Genomic DNA, 21,778 nt, shown 5'->3' on the forward strand with positions numbered 1-21,778 from the left:
AATTGATGAGATGCTCATTCCTTTTCTTAAATAAGGTATTAGCAATTGAAAAATCATAAGCTAAACAAAAATCCAATATGGTCTTGCCACTTTCATTCGTCGTTCCAAATCCATGGTCACCATGAATGCTTTTAAAATCATCTACCTCTCTACCAACATGTCCATTTAAATCTCCTCCAATAAAAACTCTTTCTTCAAGATGTATCTTTTGTATTAATTCTTCTAAGTCATTCCAAAAATTTAATTTAGAACTCATATCCAAACCTACTTGAGGAGCATAAACACTTATAATATTAACAATCTTATCATCAACAACAATCTTTAAAGCTATAATTCTATCTCCAATCCTATTAATTTTTATAACATTATCCTTTAAACTCTTATTTATAATAACACCTACACCATTTCTAGTACGACTTCTACCCGAATACCAAAGTTTAAATCCTAAACTATCAATTTCCTTAGCCTTCTCTCCAACCCATTTAGTTTCCTGAATGCACAAAATATTTAACTTACTATGAATCATAATATCTATTAATTCCATTAATTTTTCTGTAAGAGAACATATATTCCAAGTTCATATCCTAATTTTAGTTTCATGGATTAGCTTCTTTGCCCACATCCGTCCTTGATGTGGGAACCCTTGCCTATTTAACACTGCACCCGGGCGCCGGTGTAGCAGCCCTTGCACACTTGTCACTGTATTTAGGCCATACAGCGCGTCGCTTCCAGGGGACGCCCTATCCTTAACACAATTTCCTACAATAAGCTTCTATATGTAAGCAATTTTTTATAAAATATTCTTTTAAATGTGTGAAAAAAGTGATCACAAGTCGATAAAATTAGCAAAACATAGAAGTATACAACACATAAGAAATAGATACATTAAATTTGGAAAAGTCCATGATTTCATTGATGTGAATATAGTGATACACAATGTGATATTTCCTAAATTTTTCTCACAAGATCCCTTATACTTAAATAACTATCTTAAACAGAATATAATGATATTCTGTTTAGAGCCACACAAAAATCACTATGTCATGAGTTTGCAAATATAATGAGTAAGGAGTTTGAGATGAATTGATGGAAGAGCTCACATGTTTTTTTTTGGATTACAAGTGAAACAAAAAGATGAAGTAATTTTTTTTTTCAAACTAAACAATAATTGTTTGATTATAAGATTTAGTATGAATGGCTTCAAATTTATAGTACACCCATGAGCCATCAATTAAGTTTGATAAGGATCTTAGTGGGAAATTAGTACTCTAAGCTTTATAGAGGCATAATAGGTCATTACCATGCTTAACTGCTAGTAAATTTGGCTAGTATTTGCTTTGAGATTCTATACTAGATTTTAGGCTGATCTTAATGAGTCTCATTTAGCTGCAGTAGAAGAATCTTTAAATACTTGATTTGTATATTTAATCTTGGTTTGTGGTATCCTAAGAATTAGATTTCATTTGAGCGTGTGGGGTACTTTGATGTTGACTGTGCAAGATGCCAAACTGATTGAATGAGCACATCAAACACTTGTCATTTCTTAGGACATTCTCGCATTTTTTTGTCTATTATAAATAATAATTTCATTATTTTACTACATCTACAGTAGAATATATTACTGTAGGTAGTTGTGATGCACAACTTCAGAACTTAAGAATACTAGATCACATTTTGATTAAGTGTGATAATATTAGTGTGATGAACTTGTCAAAAAACCCTATCAAACACTCTAGAACTATGATATAGATATTTATCAACAATTCATTTGAGATAATGTAGCATTAGGTGACATAGTTGTGGAGTTTGTTAGCACAAATCATCAACTCATTGATCTTTTTATGAAATCCTTTGTTGATGATTGGTTGTGCACGCTTGGATGTCGCTTAAAAATGTTTGATCCATCTTTATGAGTATTTTTTGATCATGCAATTCTTTTTGTGTGTGTTAATTTTGTGTTATATGTCTTTATGAGGATGGCTTTGTTTGTGTTTGATAGTGTTCTTTTATGAAGTTCTTAATTTTTCATTTTAGTTTCATTTTATCACCCCATTTTGTCATTACAAAGGGGGAGAAAGTGAAGTGGTAGAAGCATTAATCGAAGATAGTTATTCAAGTATAAGGGATCTTGCGAGAAAAATTTAGGAAATATCACATTGTGTATCACTATATTCACATCAATGAAATCATGGACTTTTCCAAATTTCATTTATCTATTTCTTATATGTTGTGTACTTCTATGTTTTGCTAATTTTATCGACTTATGATCACTTTTTTGCACACATTTAAAATAATATTTTATAAAAAATTGCTTACATATAGATGCTTATTGTAGGAGGGGGAGGCAGGGCGGGTGGGTATTTATTATCCAAACCTTCATATTAAAAAGAGCTTTGTATTCTATATCTTTTATCATCAAAACATGGGATATTGTTGATCCTATGAACCCTAAAAATCTTAAGTTGATTTTGTTGATAACAAATATCTCTAAGAAAATTGAGTTTGAGGTTTTCAATTTAGTTTGTGAAGGAGACATATATCATCAAGATGATCTTAAGAAAAATAATTAGTTTATACTATGTATTTTAGACTTGACAGGGCTCTACTAATGTTTGTGGATTACTGCATAATCCTTGCGGGTCTCCACAAAGGTTAGTGGAACTTCGCAAAGATACAGAGATTCGGTTTTTCTAAAATATAATTATGAGGCTTAGCACGAAGGTTTGTGTAGCTCAGCAAAGTAATTTGTAGGCCTCCGAAAAAGTTTGTGGACCTTCGCTAATGTTGATTTCAGGAATTCTCTTCTTTTTTATATATGGATTTAACCATTTTGAATCGAATTAATGCTAGATCTCACATGATTTTGAACTTTAGCTGATGATAATTACGTGGAAATAAACATTCTATGCATTTTAATTTAATTTGTGAAACCATAGGTGTTAAATATGAATAGTGACACTTAAGCTTTGGTTAAAAAAAGTTTTACTCACTCATTCTAGCCCTAACCTCTTTGAGAAAACAGGCCATCAAGTCATTTTTGCAAAATTTATGTGAGTTTTCTCCTTGGATCATCTGAAGAGATTAAGAAGCTTGCTTGCCATGAGATCATTCTTCAAAGTTTGATATGTGGTTTATATGACTTATACATGCCATTGAAAATTAGCATGTAAGAACTTTTATTTCTAAGCTATTGATTGCTAATTGATTCCCTTGCATTTTCTTGGAATATTTTTGGCTGAGAATGGTTGTGGGAGGTTGTCCTGGTGAATGAAGTTGTTCACGTGAAAGGGGAGGTTGTCCTGGAAGAAGCTTGGTATAAAGGCTTCTCCACTTGTCAAAGGAGTAATGATTTTTGTTTAGCGGAGGTTGTGCAGGAAATCCTAGTTGTGATGGACACAAGGCATGAATGTAGGCTACATCCCAAATCACGTAAAATTATTATGTATTCTTATATGAATGTTGCTTTTAAAACCTTTTATTTATCACCTGTGTTGATCATTGTTCTCTTTCGGCATCATGTGGTATTGTGGTATCATTAGTGTTTGAAAATTTATTGAATAAAATTTACAAAAAAATTTAAATAAAACAATTTACCTTTTTATTAAGCATGTGTGAATCAACACATGATGTGTTCCCTAGTATTTTGAAAGCCTAGTAGGTCTAAATCTTGATTACATGGTTTTAACTAAGCTTATGAAATTCCAATCAACACTTTGGCTTAGAATCACTGCCATGAAGTGAATTGGTAATCTCTGTTCATCTTACTTTGTTGTAGTTAATGCTTTTACATTTGTTATTTCCATTGATTATCCATTATTTTCGTTATTGGTGGCATATCAATAGTTTTCATGTTTGTTAGTTCTATTAGTTTCTTCCCTATTTTTGATGTCATGCCTTAGTTTAACGCTAACGCCTGTCTTTCTCGATATATTGTGCCATCTTAATCAATTCTTTGCCTTTGTTGCTATTATCCCGTTATATTGTTGCCGCCTTCTTATATTTAAACCATCATTTGCTGCAATTGATGTTCTTAATTTAATCACACAAGTTGCAGTTTTGCATTCCAACGTCTCTTGCTTTGTATCTCACATTTTTTTCTTTCTTCGTTTGTTTGGTTCATAAGCAATTCAGGAATTGCAGTTTAATCATGGAAATCCTAGACCTTTAATCATCTTCATCACTTTCGGCTTTATTGGATGTTTGGCAAAGCCATAGAGTGGTCCAGTGCTGGGATGTAGTGTTTTTTTTGTAAGGATGATGATGAGGAATATGTAGAAGGAAAGGGCATTGAAAAAGTTTCCTTCGTCTATTAGTATCCTCTTGATATTGACTTTGCTTAATCTCAACTTTCATGACCAGTTGATCCATGTGGATTATGTACAATTTCAAGGTTGGAGTCATCAAAGCTAATGAAATATCCAGTGTGAGACATTTTTGGGTTCAACTTCTTAGTAGTTATGAGGAAGTCTTATCTCACGAGTGGTGGTGGATTTGATGTTGGTTTCAATTTAACGCACCATTTGCTTCCCTAATTGTAGTAGTTTTGTTGGGTCCCCATGCTTATTAAACTTTGCACGTGTGATCTAATTTTGTAGGAATTGATTAGGGTTACTTTGGTAAATGATCTTCTCTCAAACTTTTTCTTTAGTTGATGATATGTCTCAATGGTATGTTCGCAACTATGACAGAAGTCGTCGTGTTAGGTCTGGTTTATCGAGTTTGGATTTAGCGAATTAGGCTACTGTCATATTTTTCATAATTTATAGTTTATAGGATATTAGAATCTTAAGTGTTTGCTATTTTGTTGAAGTCATTTTGTTCTTTGTTGCAGTAGTTTAGAAAATTTTGATTTTAAAATTAACAGTCTTTTTAGTGTAGAGAGCACCGACTTAATTTGTTTTGTTGGAGTTTTGAGTGAATTGTTGTTGATGTGTCTATAATCTCATCAGCAACAATTTGGGTCTCAACACGATAGATCGGTTCCTTGTAAGTGGGGACTATTTTGCACATTAACATTGAATATAGTGGTTTGAGGTGGAGCCCATCAAGGAAATTTTTTTACTTAGGTTGGAGTTCTATATTGACTACTATAATTTGTTGTTCTTTAATTGAGAATCTTAGGAAACAATTCTTTAGTAATTCTTTCACTTTTTGGTGGATGTCAGATAGATGAAAGGAATCCTTCATAGTTCATCAACTAGGGTTGAGTTTGTAATTAAGAGCCTAGCGAACTTGGTAAATGCGTTGATGGTGCTATGGGGAAGGGAATGAAATCATGTTCGGTTTTCTCCTCGAATGTTGTGAGGAATTCTTGATAGAAGAGCAATTATGCTGCTTGTTGAATATGCATAATGGCTTCATGATAGTCCATGTGCTTGTAGGTATTAGTAGTCCAATCATAAATTTTAATAGCATGTATCCTAAAACTCGTAGGGATAAGATGACCCAATATGATTATTGAAAATAGGGAGGCCTCGTGAAGTTGTTGAGAAAGTTGTTGATTCAATAATTCCTTCCCTAGAGGAACTTTTCATGAATGTGGCGTCACAATTTTTCACATTGGAAGGTTGGGTGAAAGGCCTTTATTTTGTGATAAAAGCATATATTTTGCCTCTTTAGAATGAGCTGGAGTGTTGGAAACTGCTAATTTATTGGAGATAGATGTGTTGAGTTGGTGGAAGGGTTGGAAATTAGGTTTGAGGACATTAAGCCACCATACAAGTTTTCTTGGGATTACATTCTTCTACGAACACCGAGTTGAGGGGATAATGATTTTTGGGAGCTTTGGAATATAAAATCTCGTTTTATTGGATTCTTGAGAAGGCATTTTATTTTAAGTTATCATACTCAATCTTCCAAAGGAGCATATTGGCCATTTTGATGTATTTTTCTTGAATGCATAAAAGGTAGAGTTGGATGGTTTAAGTTGAGGAATGCATTGGGCTTATTTGTGTGATAGAAAAGTGCACCCTTCAAACTTAATGGAAAATTTTATAAAACGGTGGTAAGACCTGCGACGCTTTATGGTGCATAATGTTGGCCATTAAAAGAGTAGCATACAATTAAGTTAAGTGTAGCAGAGATGAGGATGCTTAGGTGGATGAGTGGCTTTACATTTACAGATAGAATGTGAAATGAGTATATATGTGAAAAGCTTGGAGTAGCTCTCGTGGCAGATAAGATTAGAGAGAGTCTTCTTAGATGGTTTGGTCACATAAGGTGTCGGCTTTTTGGTGATCCTGTTAGAAGAGTAGATGCATTAGATACAACCTATGTTAAGAAAGGTAGAGGTAGACCTAAAGAGGTGTCGTTATAAAGCATTATAAGTGACATTTGCTTATTAGATTTAAATGAGAATTTGACTCTTAATGGACACAATAGAGAAAATTAATTGATATAACTGACTCCATGTAGTGGGATAAAGACTTGTTGTTGTTGCATAAAAGGCAGGGTTGCTGCATGATTTCACAGTTCACACTACTTGCTTTGTCGAGTGGTTCTATTGTTGAGATGAAGGTGTGTGAGATCTTTCACATATCATGGTGTTTGGCCATAAGTTAGTCAATCTACGAAAAGTAGGTAGTTTTCGCACAAACGACACCAAATTATTGTATTAGACAATACTTGAAGCTTCTTGCGTACACAGCCCAATAAAAAAGGTGCGTGCTTACTTCATGCATACACACAACATCAAGGAGTGTTTTTCCTATAAAATACTCTGATGTTCAAGTCATAAGTGAGTTCAAAGAAAAGGATGAGAGTGGTTCCATAGGTCCTTCAGTAGATAAAGAGATTTTGGAATGTTTTTTATCTTAAGAAGTGAGAAAAGGGGGGGGGGGGGGTTTTTGAGGGGGGGGGGGGGATTTATCGTGCTTATGGTGGATGGTAATTTAGTTTTTTTAGCGATATGGATGATGGATGGAGATATTTCATCTATGAGATTCTTTTTGAAAGGAAATGCTTCTGGTTGAGGGGTACCTTTTCTAATCAATCGGAGGGTGGAGGGTCAGGACAATATTGGAGCCGAATAATCATATACCCTTGAGGTGATAGATGGATGCCTTACGCTTTGAAATTTTTGTTGTTGTAATCTGAATTAGGCTGTTACATTTTTTTTTTGATTGGTGTTGAAGATGATTGAATTTGGATTGTCAATTTCCTATTGAAGTTAGAGACTAGTACTAATTCCATTAGGCTTGATTGAATGGTCACCATGTACCTTAAGATTATCTAAACTATATAGATTTAGAATGGTTAGCAAGATTTTCTTGCTTGGAGTGTAATGAAAATTGAAGATTAATTATTTCTCCTAGCATAATTTCATGGGATAATGATTTTTTACTTCTCGAAATTGTTTTTTAATAATTAAGATAATTGTGTAAATGATATAATACATTTTATCATTGCCTCACTTTGCATATGAGGAGCGCCTTTTGTGGGGTTTAACATTTCAGACATTAAGTAGCCCCATTCCTTAGAGGGCACTTGAACAATAATGATTTTTTTTTTTCATAAAATTTTGATTTGGTTTCACTTTTTGAGAACTAATATTAATTGTTTGGTTCAACCTTTAAAAGGTGAAGTCGGAATTGAGGCGTAAGCCTCTAAACAGAAAAATAAAAAAATACATGAACTTACAAAATTTTATAAAAAAGATACAACAACATCAAGCCTTTGTCCCACTACATGGGGTCAGCTACATGATTCCTTTAGCTGACCCCACTTAGTGGGATGAAGATTTGATGTTGTTGCGTTGTTGTCATCGTCAAAACCAAAGTGCTAATAAGCTTTTCTGTTATCACCTTCATTTATCAGTTTTAGTTTGTATTGCACACTATGTTACACCTACCAACACAACATTGGAATTACCTACCAAGTGATGAAAATTTTTTCATTGTGTAGGAAATGAGTAGTCTTGTTGATATATTTGTTTCATTTATTACAACTTTCCAAGCTCATTAACATATTACACTGATGATTGCCTGAATATTTATTTTGAGCAGGATTAAGTCCTTACAATCCAGCAAATCAAAGTATCAAAAACATCAAGGTTGCTGCAAAGAATATCAAAACCCAATGAGTGGGCGCCTATTCATGTAATGTCAGTTTCTCTTAACTTGATTTGAAGTATATAGATGCTTATTAGATAGTTATATGTAACCCTGACCAAAGTCTTTTATTCTTCTTCTTTTTTTCTTTCACGCAATTATTTTACTGTCTCAGCAACTGAACACAGTTGGATAGTTTAGGTTGGCACATTTATGAGCTTTTTCTCTGGGTGCATGTTATGTTTTATGCTGTTTCATTTCTTGCTTAGCTATCACACCATGGAATCTAGAACAAATTTAACCCTTTTCCAAACGTGGCAATCGAATGAGCTATAGATTTGTCGCATGGAAAAATTATTCTGTGCGGAAGCAGAACCAGTCCGGATGCCTAAAGCGCGCGGCACGGCACCGAGCGTCAGTACCGCAGCTCGATATGGCTGATGTGGCTCATTCTGATTGGTATTCGGATGTAAAGCTGCGTTCGGGGTCTGCACAGAATAATCTCTCTGTCGCATTCCCCTTACCCCATCATCTGCATAATCTAGGAGTTTTAGGGTGCAAATTGAATGCGAGTGGCAGGAAGGTGGGGAGTGATGATGCCCAGAGCTCCACAATGTAGGCTTGGAGCAATTGCTGTAGGGGTGTCAATTCGGGTCAACCCGTCGGGTTCGGGTCGAACCCGACCCGACCCAGATCTAAACGGGTTTTCAGGTTGCCGGGACCCGGCAACCCGACCCGACCAGTTTTATCAAATGGGTCAAATCTGCGAACCCGAACACGACCCGTTTATCAGACGGGTCGGGTCCAACCTGATTTTCCGGGTTAGGTCCGAGTCGGGTTGTCGTGTCGTGTCAAATATTGACACCCCTAAATTGTTGTAGGAGATTTTGAAGTCTAGGTCGACTTCTATCTTTGTCAAACCAAAAGGGGATCCCAATCTAGGTAAAGATGGATTGCCTGTTAAGCATAAATAATGTTCCATGCCAAAATTGTCGAATACTTTCAATCGCACTTAACAAAAATTGAGTGTTTGGAGTATAAGAATCTAATAGGGGATAAATTATTATGTGCGGAGACCAGACGGTGAGAATCGTCTGGATTTGCTACACTTTAGCTGCTCTTTTGCCGAGTATTTGCAAAAGCGCAGCAAAAGTGCATTCATAATTGCATATTTGATGAGTATTTGCAATAGCGCACAACTAAAGTGCAATAAATTCGGACGGTTTTGATCGTCCGGTCTCTGCACAGAATAATTTCTCCTAATAGGGAGAATTCTTTCATGAGGCTTTCGTAAACTTTGACCCGGCCCTAATAGGAGCCAATTGGTCTGCATGCTGTGTAGGTTTTAGAGTATTTCAAAGGTGATCTAACAAGAGTGGAGAGGAGTTGGTTTGTAAGCTCCAAAATAGGATTGATTAAGGCCATATAATTATGTTCAGGAGCTTGAAGACACTAGAGCAAAAGTCATGAGAGTGATTCATAACCACTAGAGATTATGGTGGTTTGCAGTGGCAACTGGCAAGAACATGGAAAATTATTAGGTCCGGACACCGGATGTAGAGATATATTCGGTTTCCAATAAAATATTGACATGCGGAATGTACACGTGTCTGCGGAAGTTTAATTCAAGCGCGTCAAAAGCGCATGTAAAGCACATGTAAAGTGCAGGTAAAGCACACTTAAAGCACATTCAAAGCTCAGTCAAAAAGCACAGTCCACATAGTAAATTTTAATTGGATATCCATACCTATTTCTAGGTCCGGTGTCCGGACCTAATAGTTTTCCCAAGAACATAAGAGGGTTGGAGGAAGAATGATGTTGAGGGGACGAAAGTGCTTAGTTTCAAGAAGAATATCACATACCTCGGCTTCGTTTGGGGCAACTTTCTTCTTGTTTTCTAAAATAATTTTGTAGTATAAGAATTTATTGAACTCAAAATTTTTATCCTAAAAAATTATTTTGGAAAACAGTAAGGAAGCTGCCCCAAACAAAGCCTCAATCTTATGGTAAATTATTACATGCAGTGTTCGAATCATCCGGAGGCGAACCCAGACGTACCACATCACCAGGATGCACTGGGGTTGGGGTGATGTAGCGCGCCCGAATTCACAGACGCCGCACGTAATAATTTGCCCAATCTTACGTAGCTAAAATTAGGCAATTGGACTTCCTATCTTGGCCATAACAACTACTATCTAGTATACCAAGAGAACACTTAGGTGTATAAAAAATTTATGTTTTCATACACGTAGGTGTATGAATAAGAGTATTTTTCAATTAAAAAATTGGCTAGAGAGTCTTAATTTCAAGATTTTTTTATTTGCTAAATTAATTTTAAATTTAACTATCAATTTATTAAAATTTATTAAAAAAAATTAATCTTTGCAGTTTATCACAAAGTCATCAAGAGGATCCTTCGATAAAATGTAAGAGTCTTGATATAATATTGTTGTATTGGGTTTAATTCATCTCAGGGATTCAAATAAATTGAAGATTGATATATTTATATTTTAAAATTTATAAATTCAAATTCTAAAATAAATTTTTGTAGGGTTGAAAGAAATGTTCGATGATGGAAATTAAAAATGAAAGAATTTAAAAAAAAAAAAAAAGCCTTGGAAATATTTTAATTTTAGGAAATTAGGAAAACTATATGTTTGAAAAAATTATTAAAATGCTGAATTATTGATTTTTTATAAACTATTCCCTAAAATTAAGTATAAAATGAATTTATAAAATAAAAAATTTGAAATCAACATGATTGTATCAAATGGAGTGAAATGATTGGTTTAAACAACAAAACTTTCAAAGACATTTAAGATATCTTTCATAATTAAATGCTTAAATGAATAATATTATAAACTAAGATGAGATTAATACCTCATATAATTTTAGAAAAAAATTGAGTAATTTATAAAACAATCAACAATAAAAAATATTCTTGATTTTTTTTAGAAATTTTGAAATTATTTAAATAATTTAAAATTAAAGAAAATAATGCAAATCATTATTTTTAAATTATCACACATCAAAAGACCTTCAAAGCCTTTTAATAAGCTAAATAATTAAAACATGGATTATAAACTTTTGTTAAGAATAGAAAATAGGAAAATAATTACACAGAACTATTTTCCCTAAATTTCAGGTCTCACAATTAGGGCTGCAAACGAACCGAGCCGAGCCGAGTATGTGAGTGTTCATGTTTGTGTTTATTTAATATCAGCTTGTTCAAGTTTGGTTCATGTTTGTTCGAGCTTTATTGTTTGTGTTCGTGTTTAGTTCAATTAAATTAATGAGTGTTCATGTTCGGTTCATGTTCAGTTCATGTTCGTTCGTTTAGTGCTTATCGAGCTTGTTCACGAACATATTTGACGAATTTTTTTAACTATCAAATAAACAAATTCATGAATATATCTATGAACGAACACATTTATAAGAAAAGCAATTGTCTATTTATTAATTATATAGTCAAATATTAATTATTTTTATCGAGCTTATTCACGAGTTCAAAATCGAACATGAATCGAACTTTCATCGAGCTTAATGTCGAGCTTGTTCATGAACTTCAAATGATGTTGTTCGCGAACATAAATGAGCCGAACGCATTAGTGTTCAAGTTTGTTCATTTAAGAATCGAGTATTTAAAATGTTGTTCAAATTTGTTTGTTTAGTTAATTAAACGATCACAAACGAGCTTTAATCGAACCAAACAACGAGTAACTTGTCGAACATTTGATTTGCTTGCAGCCCTAGCTCAAAGTAAACCATTTATACATTACGAGGTCCAATTATTGTGCCTGTCCAGGGGCGCATGTATATGTCATCTCCATCATCCATAACATTATATATAAAGGCAAGGAATTGACCACATAAATCAATGCAATAATATAGTCCACGTTTTGTTGACATAGAGTACTTGTAATTTTCTTAAACCTACCACATTAATTTCCAAGTGAGACAGATTAATAATCAAAGTCTTTATAGCCGTGCTATCATCAGATAGCTGTGTTTCTCTGACATTAAATTTGCTCTTTGTCATGCAAGTATGCAACACTAAAATACATAGCTCGTTTATTTTTTAAAATTTTCAGCCTTTGAAAGCTTGACTGAATGCCCAACCTAAAAAACCATTAATGCTAAAGATTATATATAGGAGAGGCATAAGGATTTTTTTTTTTTGTCTTAGATTCGAATGAGAGTTTTTTTATTACTTTCTAAAATAATTTTTTTATGAAAATTTCTTAATTACAAGCAGCAAAAAAGTATGGGTCAAAAGCTATTCCAAATGAAGCATTAATCTCTTTTGATTATATATACACAATATGTTAAAATTATCAAAAAATAAGTCAAATTTTTATGTGAAAATAATTAAGAAGGTAATAATTAGATAATGTTCCTTACCTAGTTTAACAACTTCCTCTAGTGTGAAGAGGATTATGGGAGCTATGAAAACCATGATTTATATTAGGATAGTTCGATAGGCTCACTACGGGAACACGCGATTACCATCGAATTTTCCGGCGGAAAAATTTGCACCGGCAAATACGGCGCATCGTGCGAAGGAACGTTTACGGCATTTTTTCCGGCGCATATGGCCCCGGAGAGTTTCCAACGTCTGTTGTGCCGGTAAAAGACGTCGGAATAGACCAGCATTTTAGACGCCGGAAATTTCCGTCGTTTATTTGGACGCCGGAAATTTCCGTCGTTTATTTGGACGCCAGAAATTTCCGGCGCATTATACAGCGTCCTGTAGTGGCTGCCCTAATGTATAAAATTTTATAATTTTTTTGACACATCATAAGATACTATTTGATTATCCTAATCCCATTCATGAAGGTTAAGGAGATCAAGTGAATCACATAACTAAATGTATACTTGCATATACCTTTTAAATACCTAGTAAGTAGTCAGCAAATCACCATAAAGAGGCCCAAACCCATTAGGTGCCACAAAGGAACTCTCCCAAGGGCTCTTGAATCCGTCTCACTTGTAAATGTAGAGGAGGAATACGAGGCCCTCGTAAATTAAGAGATTTACCACTTGCCTTACAAAGGAAGATTGGTCATCAAATCTACTCGCTTTCATCTAGGTCGGGCACCTTCATTCATGCATGTTAATCTCAACAATAAGAAAACACCTACTTATGGGGCCCTCAACTTGCCCTACCAAGACCATCAAACCACGAAGCTCGTCCTTCCTACAACAGTAGTTCGCTTGCTTTCCTTTCCTAAGGGATCTAAGGCTCCAACATTAGTGAGCTAGAAAACTCTATGGCACCTACTACTCACAGGCCCCTTCAATTCAATACTTGCCAATGGGCTCGCCCTTGCAGACTTGCACGTACCTACTCGACACCATTGAACTTGCCCAGAAGTAGGTCACCAAGGTTATACAACATTATTCTCCTTTTAGTCAAACTTGAAATGACACATGTCTTAGGTAGTCTATCTTGAGAGTCATCAAACCAATTTTTTTTTTTTATCATTTTAGATGTAGCTTTTCTTGAAACCCAATAAATAAAAGGTTAAGAGAGACATTTAGGATCTTTTTGGACTATTTGATATCTTTTTGGCATCTCAAACACTTGTAATACATATCTTCGATAGTAGACTCTTCATTCCATTCTCACACATGTTTCGAGATTATTTCTTTAGAGTTAGCATACTTGTGGGATAGGGTTTCATCCACAAACAGAACTATCACAGATAAGTAACGTGATGAAGAAGCAACTTTAAAAGAAAGCACATGTCTATAAAAGAGGATATGCATTAATATTATTTGATTGCATGACAAAAGCAAATATAAAGACAAACAAGAGCAAGATTTTTGAATAAATAAACAACTAATTTTGTTCTGATTTTAGGCGACATGCATCTAGATATAATCAATTTAAAATAAGATATAAAAATATCCTTTTTATTATCTATTCTAAATATCAATAAATTAAATTCATAATATCTCTTAAAAATATAATCAAACTGCTTTTTAAAAACCTCATAGACACAATTCAACCCTAAACTATAATTCTTCAAAAAAAAAAAAAAGATGGTTTTTCAATTCACCAAGTCTCCTTAAGATAGTTTGAAAGGTTGCCCTAACTTTTGAAATTTTATAATTTTTTGGCACATCATGAGATACTATAGTCAACTATCTTAACATTTAAATTAAAAGAATTAAATCCTAATTCATGCAGACCATCCCAATCTTCATTTCTCATGATTAGAGCAGACATCTTCATTTCCAACTTTGCGTGTCTTTTCCATCATTCACTCATCATTACAGTCTCCATTATTGAATCTTTACTTTTCATTCATCTCAATAATTTTTTTTCTATTGGATTCACCAACGCCAATCTTATCGATCAAAGAAATAATTAGTACAATGAAAAATAATTTTTTTTAATATTTTGTTATTGGCTATGGTGTCGATTTGTGGGAGGAATACATGTAATCTAAGGGAAATGTTCTAAGTGATAAAATTCAATATCCTTGTGTACCTATGTAGCAAGTTTGTACTAATGTTTTATTTTAGTTTCCATTATATGATTATGGCAACTTTATAATATCATGTGTGTTGAATACCTTGTTCCTCTCATAACAGTCCTTACTACTGACAAGCTAATGATTTGACATTTTATTTTTATGCTAAGAAAAATTAGATGTGGACTTGCATGTGATGAATTGAGTATAACACTCAATGTGGTGAGTTGATGGCGATTACAAGAAAAAATGAGGTGAATTTAAGGAGATATTTTGCAATGCAAAATAAGATTGAATGTACTGCTTTTAGTAGGAGACAACTATTTTTTTTTTCTCATGATGGTGACTTCACATGATGTTAAGTGTGGGGAAGTGATCAAAATCTCCATGAAGTGATGGAGATATGGGCATGATTTTAGGTTTTAATGGCATATGTGTTTGGGAGCTCAAAATCTAAGCCATTACGTGAACCATGACCCTAGCTTTGTCGACATGTCATTTATTAGGCACTGCTTCAACAACATGAAACTACGAGTGAGGGCTCTTGATGAGGATGAGCACCTTAACACATTTTATAAAGATGAGCTTTGTATACTCTACGATTATTTCAATATCATGTTGTGGATGCTAATCTATAGGGAGTTCATGAATGTGTTTAACTTCTTTGAGTTCATACATGCCAAAATGATGCCTAACATGGTGGTGAGCATCATCTTGTTCATCTCCTTTCTTTGAATGCACAAGTTACCATAAAATTTGATGATATTTTTTCATATCTTCACAGTGAAGATGTTTAATGATAAATGTGTTAAGCTCTCCTTGATAGTGATGAGGACTAGCAAATTGGTGAAAAAGGTTCATGATTTGAAGGCAAAGTTCATCTTCATCAACTCTTCTATGATATGTTTAGGGTCGATTATTCTAATCTCCTTTATGAAGAATAAGAAGGTAAAGTGAATCAAAGAACTAAATGTATACTTGCATATGCCTTTTAAATACCTAGCAAGTTCTCAGCATGTCAACAAAAAGAGACCCAAAATCAGTAGGTGCCACAAAGGAACTTGCCCAAGGGCTCTTAAATCCCTCTCACTTGTAAATGTAGAGGAGGGAATAAGAGGGCCACATAAATTAGGAGACTTGGCACTTTCCTCATGAAGGAAGATTGGTCATCAAATCTACTCTCCTTCATCTAGGTCGGGCACCTCATTCATGCATGTTAATCTCAACAATATGAATACACCTACTCATGGGGCTCTCAGCTTGCCCTCCTAGGACCATCCAACCACAGAGCTCATCTTTCTTGCAACACCAGTTCACTCGCTTTCCTTTCTTAAGGGATATAAGGCTCCAACATTAGTCAGGTAGAAAACTCTAAGGCATCTACTAGTCATAGGCCCCTTCAACTCAATACTTGCCATGCAGACTCGCCCGTACCTACTCGACACCATTGAACTTGCCCATAGGTAGGTCATCAAGGTTATACAACATTATTCTCATTTTAGTCAAACATGAGGCGGCACATGTCTTAGGTAGTAATCTTAAGAGTCATCAAACCAATGTTTTATAATATATATATATATATATATATATAGTATATATTATATATAGATGTAACTTTTCTTGAAACCTATAAATAAAAGGTAAAAGAAAAACATTTAGATCTTTTTGGACTATTTTATATCTTTTTGGCATCTCAAGACAGTTAATACATATCTTCGATAGTGGACTTCTCTTTTCATTCTCATACATTTCGGAGTTATTTCTTTAAAATTAGCATACTAGTAGATAGGTGTCATCCACAAACAGAACTATCACATATAAGTAAACGTGATGAAGAAGCAACTTTAAAGAAAGCACGGATTTATAAAAGAGGATATGCATTAATATTATTTGATCTGCATGAACAAAAGCAAATATAAAGACAAACAAGAGCAAGATTTTTGAAAAATAAACAACTAATTGTCGTGTCTGTTTAGGCGACATGCATCTAAGATATAATCAATTTAAAATAGATATAAAAATATCTTTTTTATTATCTATCTAAATATCAATAAATTAAATTCATAATATCTCTTAAAAATATTCAAAAATATAATCAAACTTTTTTAAAAACATCATAGACACAATTCAACCCTTAAAAATATAATTCTTCCAAAATAAAAACAATAATAATAAATAATAAAAAGATGGTTATTGTTCAATTCACCAAGTCTCCTTAAGATAGATAAGGATCATGAAAGTACTATTATGCCCCTAAATTTCATTTTACCCATTGACCTTGACCTAAACAATGCCTCCTACAAAGTTTAAAATGACATCCAAACCCCTCATTTATTACTCTAAATTACATATTGAAAAAATAGTTATCATAAAGTTCACATCATTAGACCAAGTCAATGCTCACCCTTTGCATTTTTTTCTACTCTCTCAAAATAATAATAATAATAACTATTATTATTATATATTATAATCCAACCTAAATTTTATTTATGATAGAGATATTTTTTGACATCATTTCTTTAATACTAATTAATTTCATAGCTATTTTGTTTTAATAAAAAAAATATTTAATAGTTTAAAAAAATAAAGGTTTTGTGTTATGTGCTGATTTTAATTAATGGGATATTAAAGATTTATTAGTAATGAGTTTATTTTATTTTTTATTTTAAATATATATTTGATCTGTATTTCAGATTTTTTTTATTTTTTTTAAGTATGCTAAACTATTTTGAAAATTACTCTATAAAACTAAACAATTTTGTTTCCATCAAACAACCTCACACGCACGGCTAGTCTTCCTTTTGACTTCCACAAGAAAAAAAAGACAAGCTTCATTCCCTTATAACCCTCCCTCTCCTTCTTCCAACTCACCTCTCATCTCCTCCACCATGAGCACTCTCCGGCGAACTCACTCCTCCGCCGGAAACATACCTTTCTTATGGGAGCATCTCCCCGGCATCTCAAAGGTCACAGACAACCAAACGAATAAGATCTCTTCACCCTCAAAGGCGGCAACCTCGCTGCCGCCTCCGCCATGCTTGTCGACAATCTACTCGTCGAGCCGTCCGCTTGCTCGCCGCTCCATTTACGTTCCGCTCCCACCGTGCCCTTTCGTTCCGATGCAAGAGTTATCATTAGCAAAGAAAGGGGGGACGAAAAAGATGGATGATCATGATGATCCTTTCCTTGTAGCCTTGAAGAAGTGCACTAGAAATAACCAGAAAGAGAAGAGGAAGAGTGTGAAGAAGAAGGTGACAGAGATGAAGATTTTTTCTTGTAAGTATGATATTGGGGTGAGAAATGATGTGATGATTAGGGTTTATGATGGGAAGAAGTTCATGGAGGTCAAAGAAGAGTAAGGAAGGAAAGCTTATGGCAAAGAAACTTGATTGTTAATAAGAGCTTTAGTTTGTCTCTTTTTACTTATTTTCTTGAATAGATTTGGTTTATGAGCTAAAAGTTGTGAGAAAATATTATTTATATTTTTTTATTCATAATTTTATGAAAGTATGGACAAAATTATTGAGTTGTTTGTAATTCTTAGGCTTTGTATGGATTGAAGAAAGCTAAAAGGAAATGAAACAAAATATGAAGGATTTATGGATTGATATTAAATTTATGATTGTTGATTTGTGCTTAATTATTTTTTTTTTTCAGTTTCTTTCGCTGAATTTTTAGGCTTTTAATTGCCGACTAAGGCTTCATTTGGTTCTTCCTCTCCTTTTGTAAAAGGTAGTTTTAGAAACACTAGTTAAGAAAATGGAGATTTCTAACGGAGAAACAAATATCAAAAAGTTTCTCCAAACAGTAGAAAAATGAAGTTCCCTGCAAAGCATTTCTATAGAAGCATCCCTTCTAAACAGCGACCAAAAAATAATTTCGCCACTTCTAAATAGAAAAGGTAAAAAAATGCGAAAATAAACCAGGCCTAAGACTTTGTCGGGGACAGCTTTTTTACCTCTTTCTAAAATAACTTTCTACTATTAAATTTTCTAAAATAACTTTCTACTATTAAATTTTTAGTTCAAGAAAAATTTTCAGCTAAAAATATACTTTAAAAATAGTAATAAATGTTTCATTTGGGATAATTTTTAACCGCTAATTTTTTACTGTTTTCAAAAGAAATTTTTCTACTAAAAAAACTGCGTTAGAAAATAATAAAAAAACCATTCCACCTAAATTAGAGTTATGAACTTGCCAATGAAGTTGGTGCATTGATTGTGATATTTTAATAGATTTGGTTTTTTGTGGGGAGGGGGATGAATAACATTTTCATTCTTCCATTGGACCACAAATGCAAGGATGGACAAGAAAAATAGCAAGAGCATAAAATTATTGTAACAACTAATTGTCCATTTATTTTAAAAAAATATATTCTTATAGATTGTTTTTCGAATATATCAATTAATTAAATTCGGCAAATTTTTCAAACCACTTTTTTTAATTGAATTTTTAAAAACAGGACGAAGAAGCTTTTATTTGAAACACAGACTTAAGCTTTATTTGGGATAGCTTTTTTACTGTTGCTTACAATAATAAGAAAACCATCACAAACGAAGCCTTAACGCAATATCAGCAAACTAAATAGCCTTTTAAGCTTTTATTGGAACAACTTTCTTAATACTTTCTAAAACAGCTTTTTAGTACAAAAAATTTCTTAAAAGTATAAAAAAAAATAATGATAAAAAACTATCCCAAACGAAGCCTTAGAAAAAGGCCCAAAAAAACAGGATTCAAGCCTACACTATTATTCTTTTGAAACAAATAAAAAAGAAAAAAAAAATGGTAAAGATAATAAGATATTCAATTTTATTTTGCCTATTTATTTTGACCAATAGAGTAAAAAACCATATAGCTAAATTCCCCTTTGTATTTCATCAAGGGGCACATGATAAATAATTTTCATAAAGTTCACCTTATTAGACTCAGTCAATTGCCTCCATTTCTATGCTATTTGCTATATTATAAATATAAGATATTTTCTATTATTCTTAATAGTTAATATACTAATTACATTTTCATAAATATATAATTTATAATAAATAAAAGTAATTTTATTTTTTTTAATTTTTTTTTATTTTAAAACAAGTCAAATTATTTTAAAAAATACTAAAAAAAAATAAGGTCTACATATTGAAAAAATAGTTATCTTCCTTGACCTCCTCAAGAAAAAACACAGCCACCATTACCCTATAAACTAAGCATTACCCCTTCAATGCTCCCTCTCCTGCATCTAAATCCCCTCTCCTTCGCCGCCATGGACACTCGCCGGCATTCCTCGTCTTCCTCCGGCACCATCCCTTTCTTATGGGAGCATCTACCAGGCATCTCAAAGGCCATTCATGGCCAAACAAACAAGAGCTCTTCACCGGCGAAGCCGTCGCTGCCGCCTCCGCCATGCTCCTCGACGACAGAATCACAGCGCCGTCCGCTTGCTCGCCACAACATATACGTGCCGCTGCCGCCGTGCCCGTTTGCTTCGACGAGGAAAGTGATGAAGAAGATTAGCAATGATGATGATCCTTTTCTTGCAGCCTTCATAGAGTGTACGAGGTGTAACAAGAAGGAAGCTAAGAAGAGGAAAAGTGTGAAGGAGAAGGAGAAGGAGAAGAGAACTTTTTCTTGTAAGAAAGATAATGGGGTGAGAAAGGATGTGATGATCAGAATTTATGATAGGAAGAAAGTGATGGAGGCCAAAGAAGGGGAGGGATGCGAGGCTCATGGCATGGAAACTTGATTGTTAATAAGAAGTTTTATTTCTTGCTTAATTTTTGTTTTAATAGATTTTATTTATATGCAAAACATGTAAGAATTTTTTTTTTTTTTTTAATTTTGTGAGCGCATGGAAGGAATTACAGAGTTGTGGACATAAAACTCTCTCTATCATAGTGGTAGTGATTTTTCCAACACAAAAATTATATATATATAGTATAGTAGAGATTGTAGGAGTATATAGTGAATGGATAATAATTAAACATTCAGACAATAATGATTGGATGATGATGGTCAAGCGAAGGTAATAGGGCGACGGCAGCTGGATGACAAAGGTTGAATGATGGTGGATGGATTATGGCAATAGATGACAATGGACAGATGTTGAGCGTCGAGAGCAATGGATCTAGCTAAAAGCAATCATGTGACAACGATTCAATGATGGTAATCAGATAATGATGACAGTGGTGATAATTGTCATTGTTGAACGTTAAGCAAAGTTCTTGAGTAGTACAAACCTCAAAGCTCAATCTAATCTCAATCTGGGCCACCTTCACACAAAGAATGAGGATTTGCACATAATTTTGAAAATTATCATTCTAATAAATTTGACCCAATTTTCATGATGCTATTTGATAACCCATATTGAATCTTTTGATCATATCCTGTTTATTTAGCATTTATATGCATTAATGATCTCAGAATCGGGTAAACTTAAGCTCATTATATTCATCTCATTGAGATGCTCGATTTAACTAAAAGCATACAAGATTTAGAGATTGTTTAACCCTTCAATTAATATCCTAAAATTTTTAAATATGCATCAAGAGCTTAATTTGTCATTAGGTCTGTCCTACTAAGATATTCTGTTTGAGTATAAGTTTGTCGATGATGTAGTGTTGACAACTCTAAATTCAATTTTTAAAATTTACAACATCAAAGAAGTTGGTGCATTGATTCTCAAATCTAAATAGATTTATTTTGTGGAGAAAATTACTTGACATATTTAAATAGTCACGATAGTAGGCCTCAATGGAGAATATGTTAGATACTTAGATTGATAGAAAAGAAGTACCACATGACTAGGGGTCTGCAATATGATAAGACTAGAGAATCTGCAATATGATGAGACTCGACTAGGTTATGTTGAGGTGATCCTATATTCGTAACTTGGAGATACGAAAATAAGGATTTATTTGGAATGACTGCAACTTTTTATAAATGTGATTATAAAATTACTGTAGAGAAAATAACTTTTTTGAAAGCAACTTCCAAGCACAAAAAATTTCTTAAAAGTTGTGAAAAAGCAATGGTCAAACAGAAATCATTATCGTATTTGAAAAAACAAAATAGTAAGAAAGTTGTTCTAAACGAAGCCTGAATATAGATGCATCTCTGTTCCCAAGTTACAAATAGACTAAGGTGGTTCATTTCAATGTTATTTTTATGAAAAAAATGGTAAGATCCTCATTTGTTTAGTAGAAAGATAGATTAGTTGCTTTTATGCTTGAAAATCATTCCTATGAGTAGGGGTGTCAA

At 33.4% G+C, this 21,778-nt stretch overlaps 2 protein-coding genes across 4 annotated transcripts in view; both read left to right on the top strand.

Moving 5' to 3' along the window:
* The window catches only part of LOC110095235 (RNA-binding protein 1), a 26,002-nt gene extending 17,714 nt beyond the window's left edge, over window positions 1-8,288 (top strand). For all 3 annotated transcript variants that reach the window (XR_003702778.1, XM_020820684.2, XM_020820683.2), the window contains one exon: window positions 8,004-8,288. The gene's annotated coding sequence lies outside the window, so the exon portion shown is untranslated. The remainder of the gene's footprint in view (window positions 1-8,003) is intronic.
* Window positions 8,289-17,296: 9,008 nt separating this feature from the next.
* LOC114580979 lies at window positions 17,297-18,142 on the top strand. Its single transcript, XM_028700102.1, has one exon. It carries the CDS (start codon window positions 17,416-17,418, stop codon window positions 17,884-17,886), a length of 471 nt encoding a protein of 156 aa, XP_028555935.1. The 5' UTR covers window positions 17,297-17,415; the 3' UTR covers window positions 17,887-18,142.
* Window positions 18,143-21,778: the final 3,636 nt, after the last annotated feature.

Source organism: Dendrobium catenatum, unplaced genomic scaffold (genome assembly GCF_001605985.2).
Source record: "Dendrobium catenatum unplaced genomic scaffold, ASM160598v2 fragScaff_scaffold_1449, whole genome shotgun sequence".
Lineage (NCBI taxonomy): Eukaryota > Viridiplantae > Streptophyta > Magnoliopsida > Asparagales > Orchidaceae > Dendrobium > Dendrobium catenatum.

Bases quoted from the DNA above. Each gene is read 5' to 3' on its own strand.
- LOC114580979 (XM_028700102.1), top strand. From the start codon at position 17,416: ATGAGCACTCTCCGGCGAACTCACTCCTCCGCCGGAAACATACCTTTC.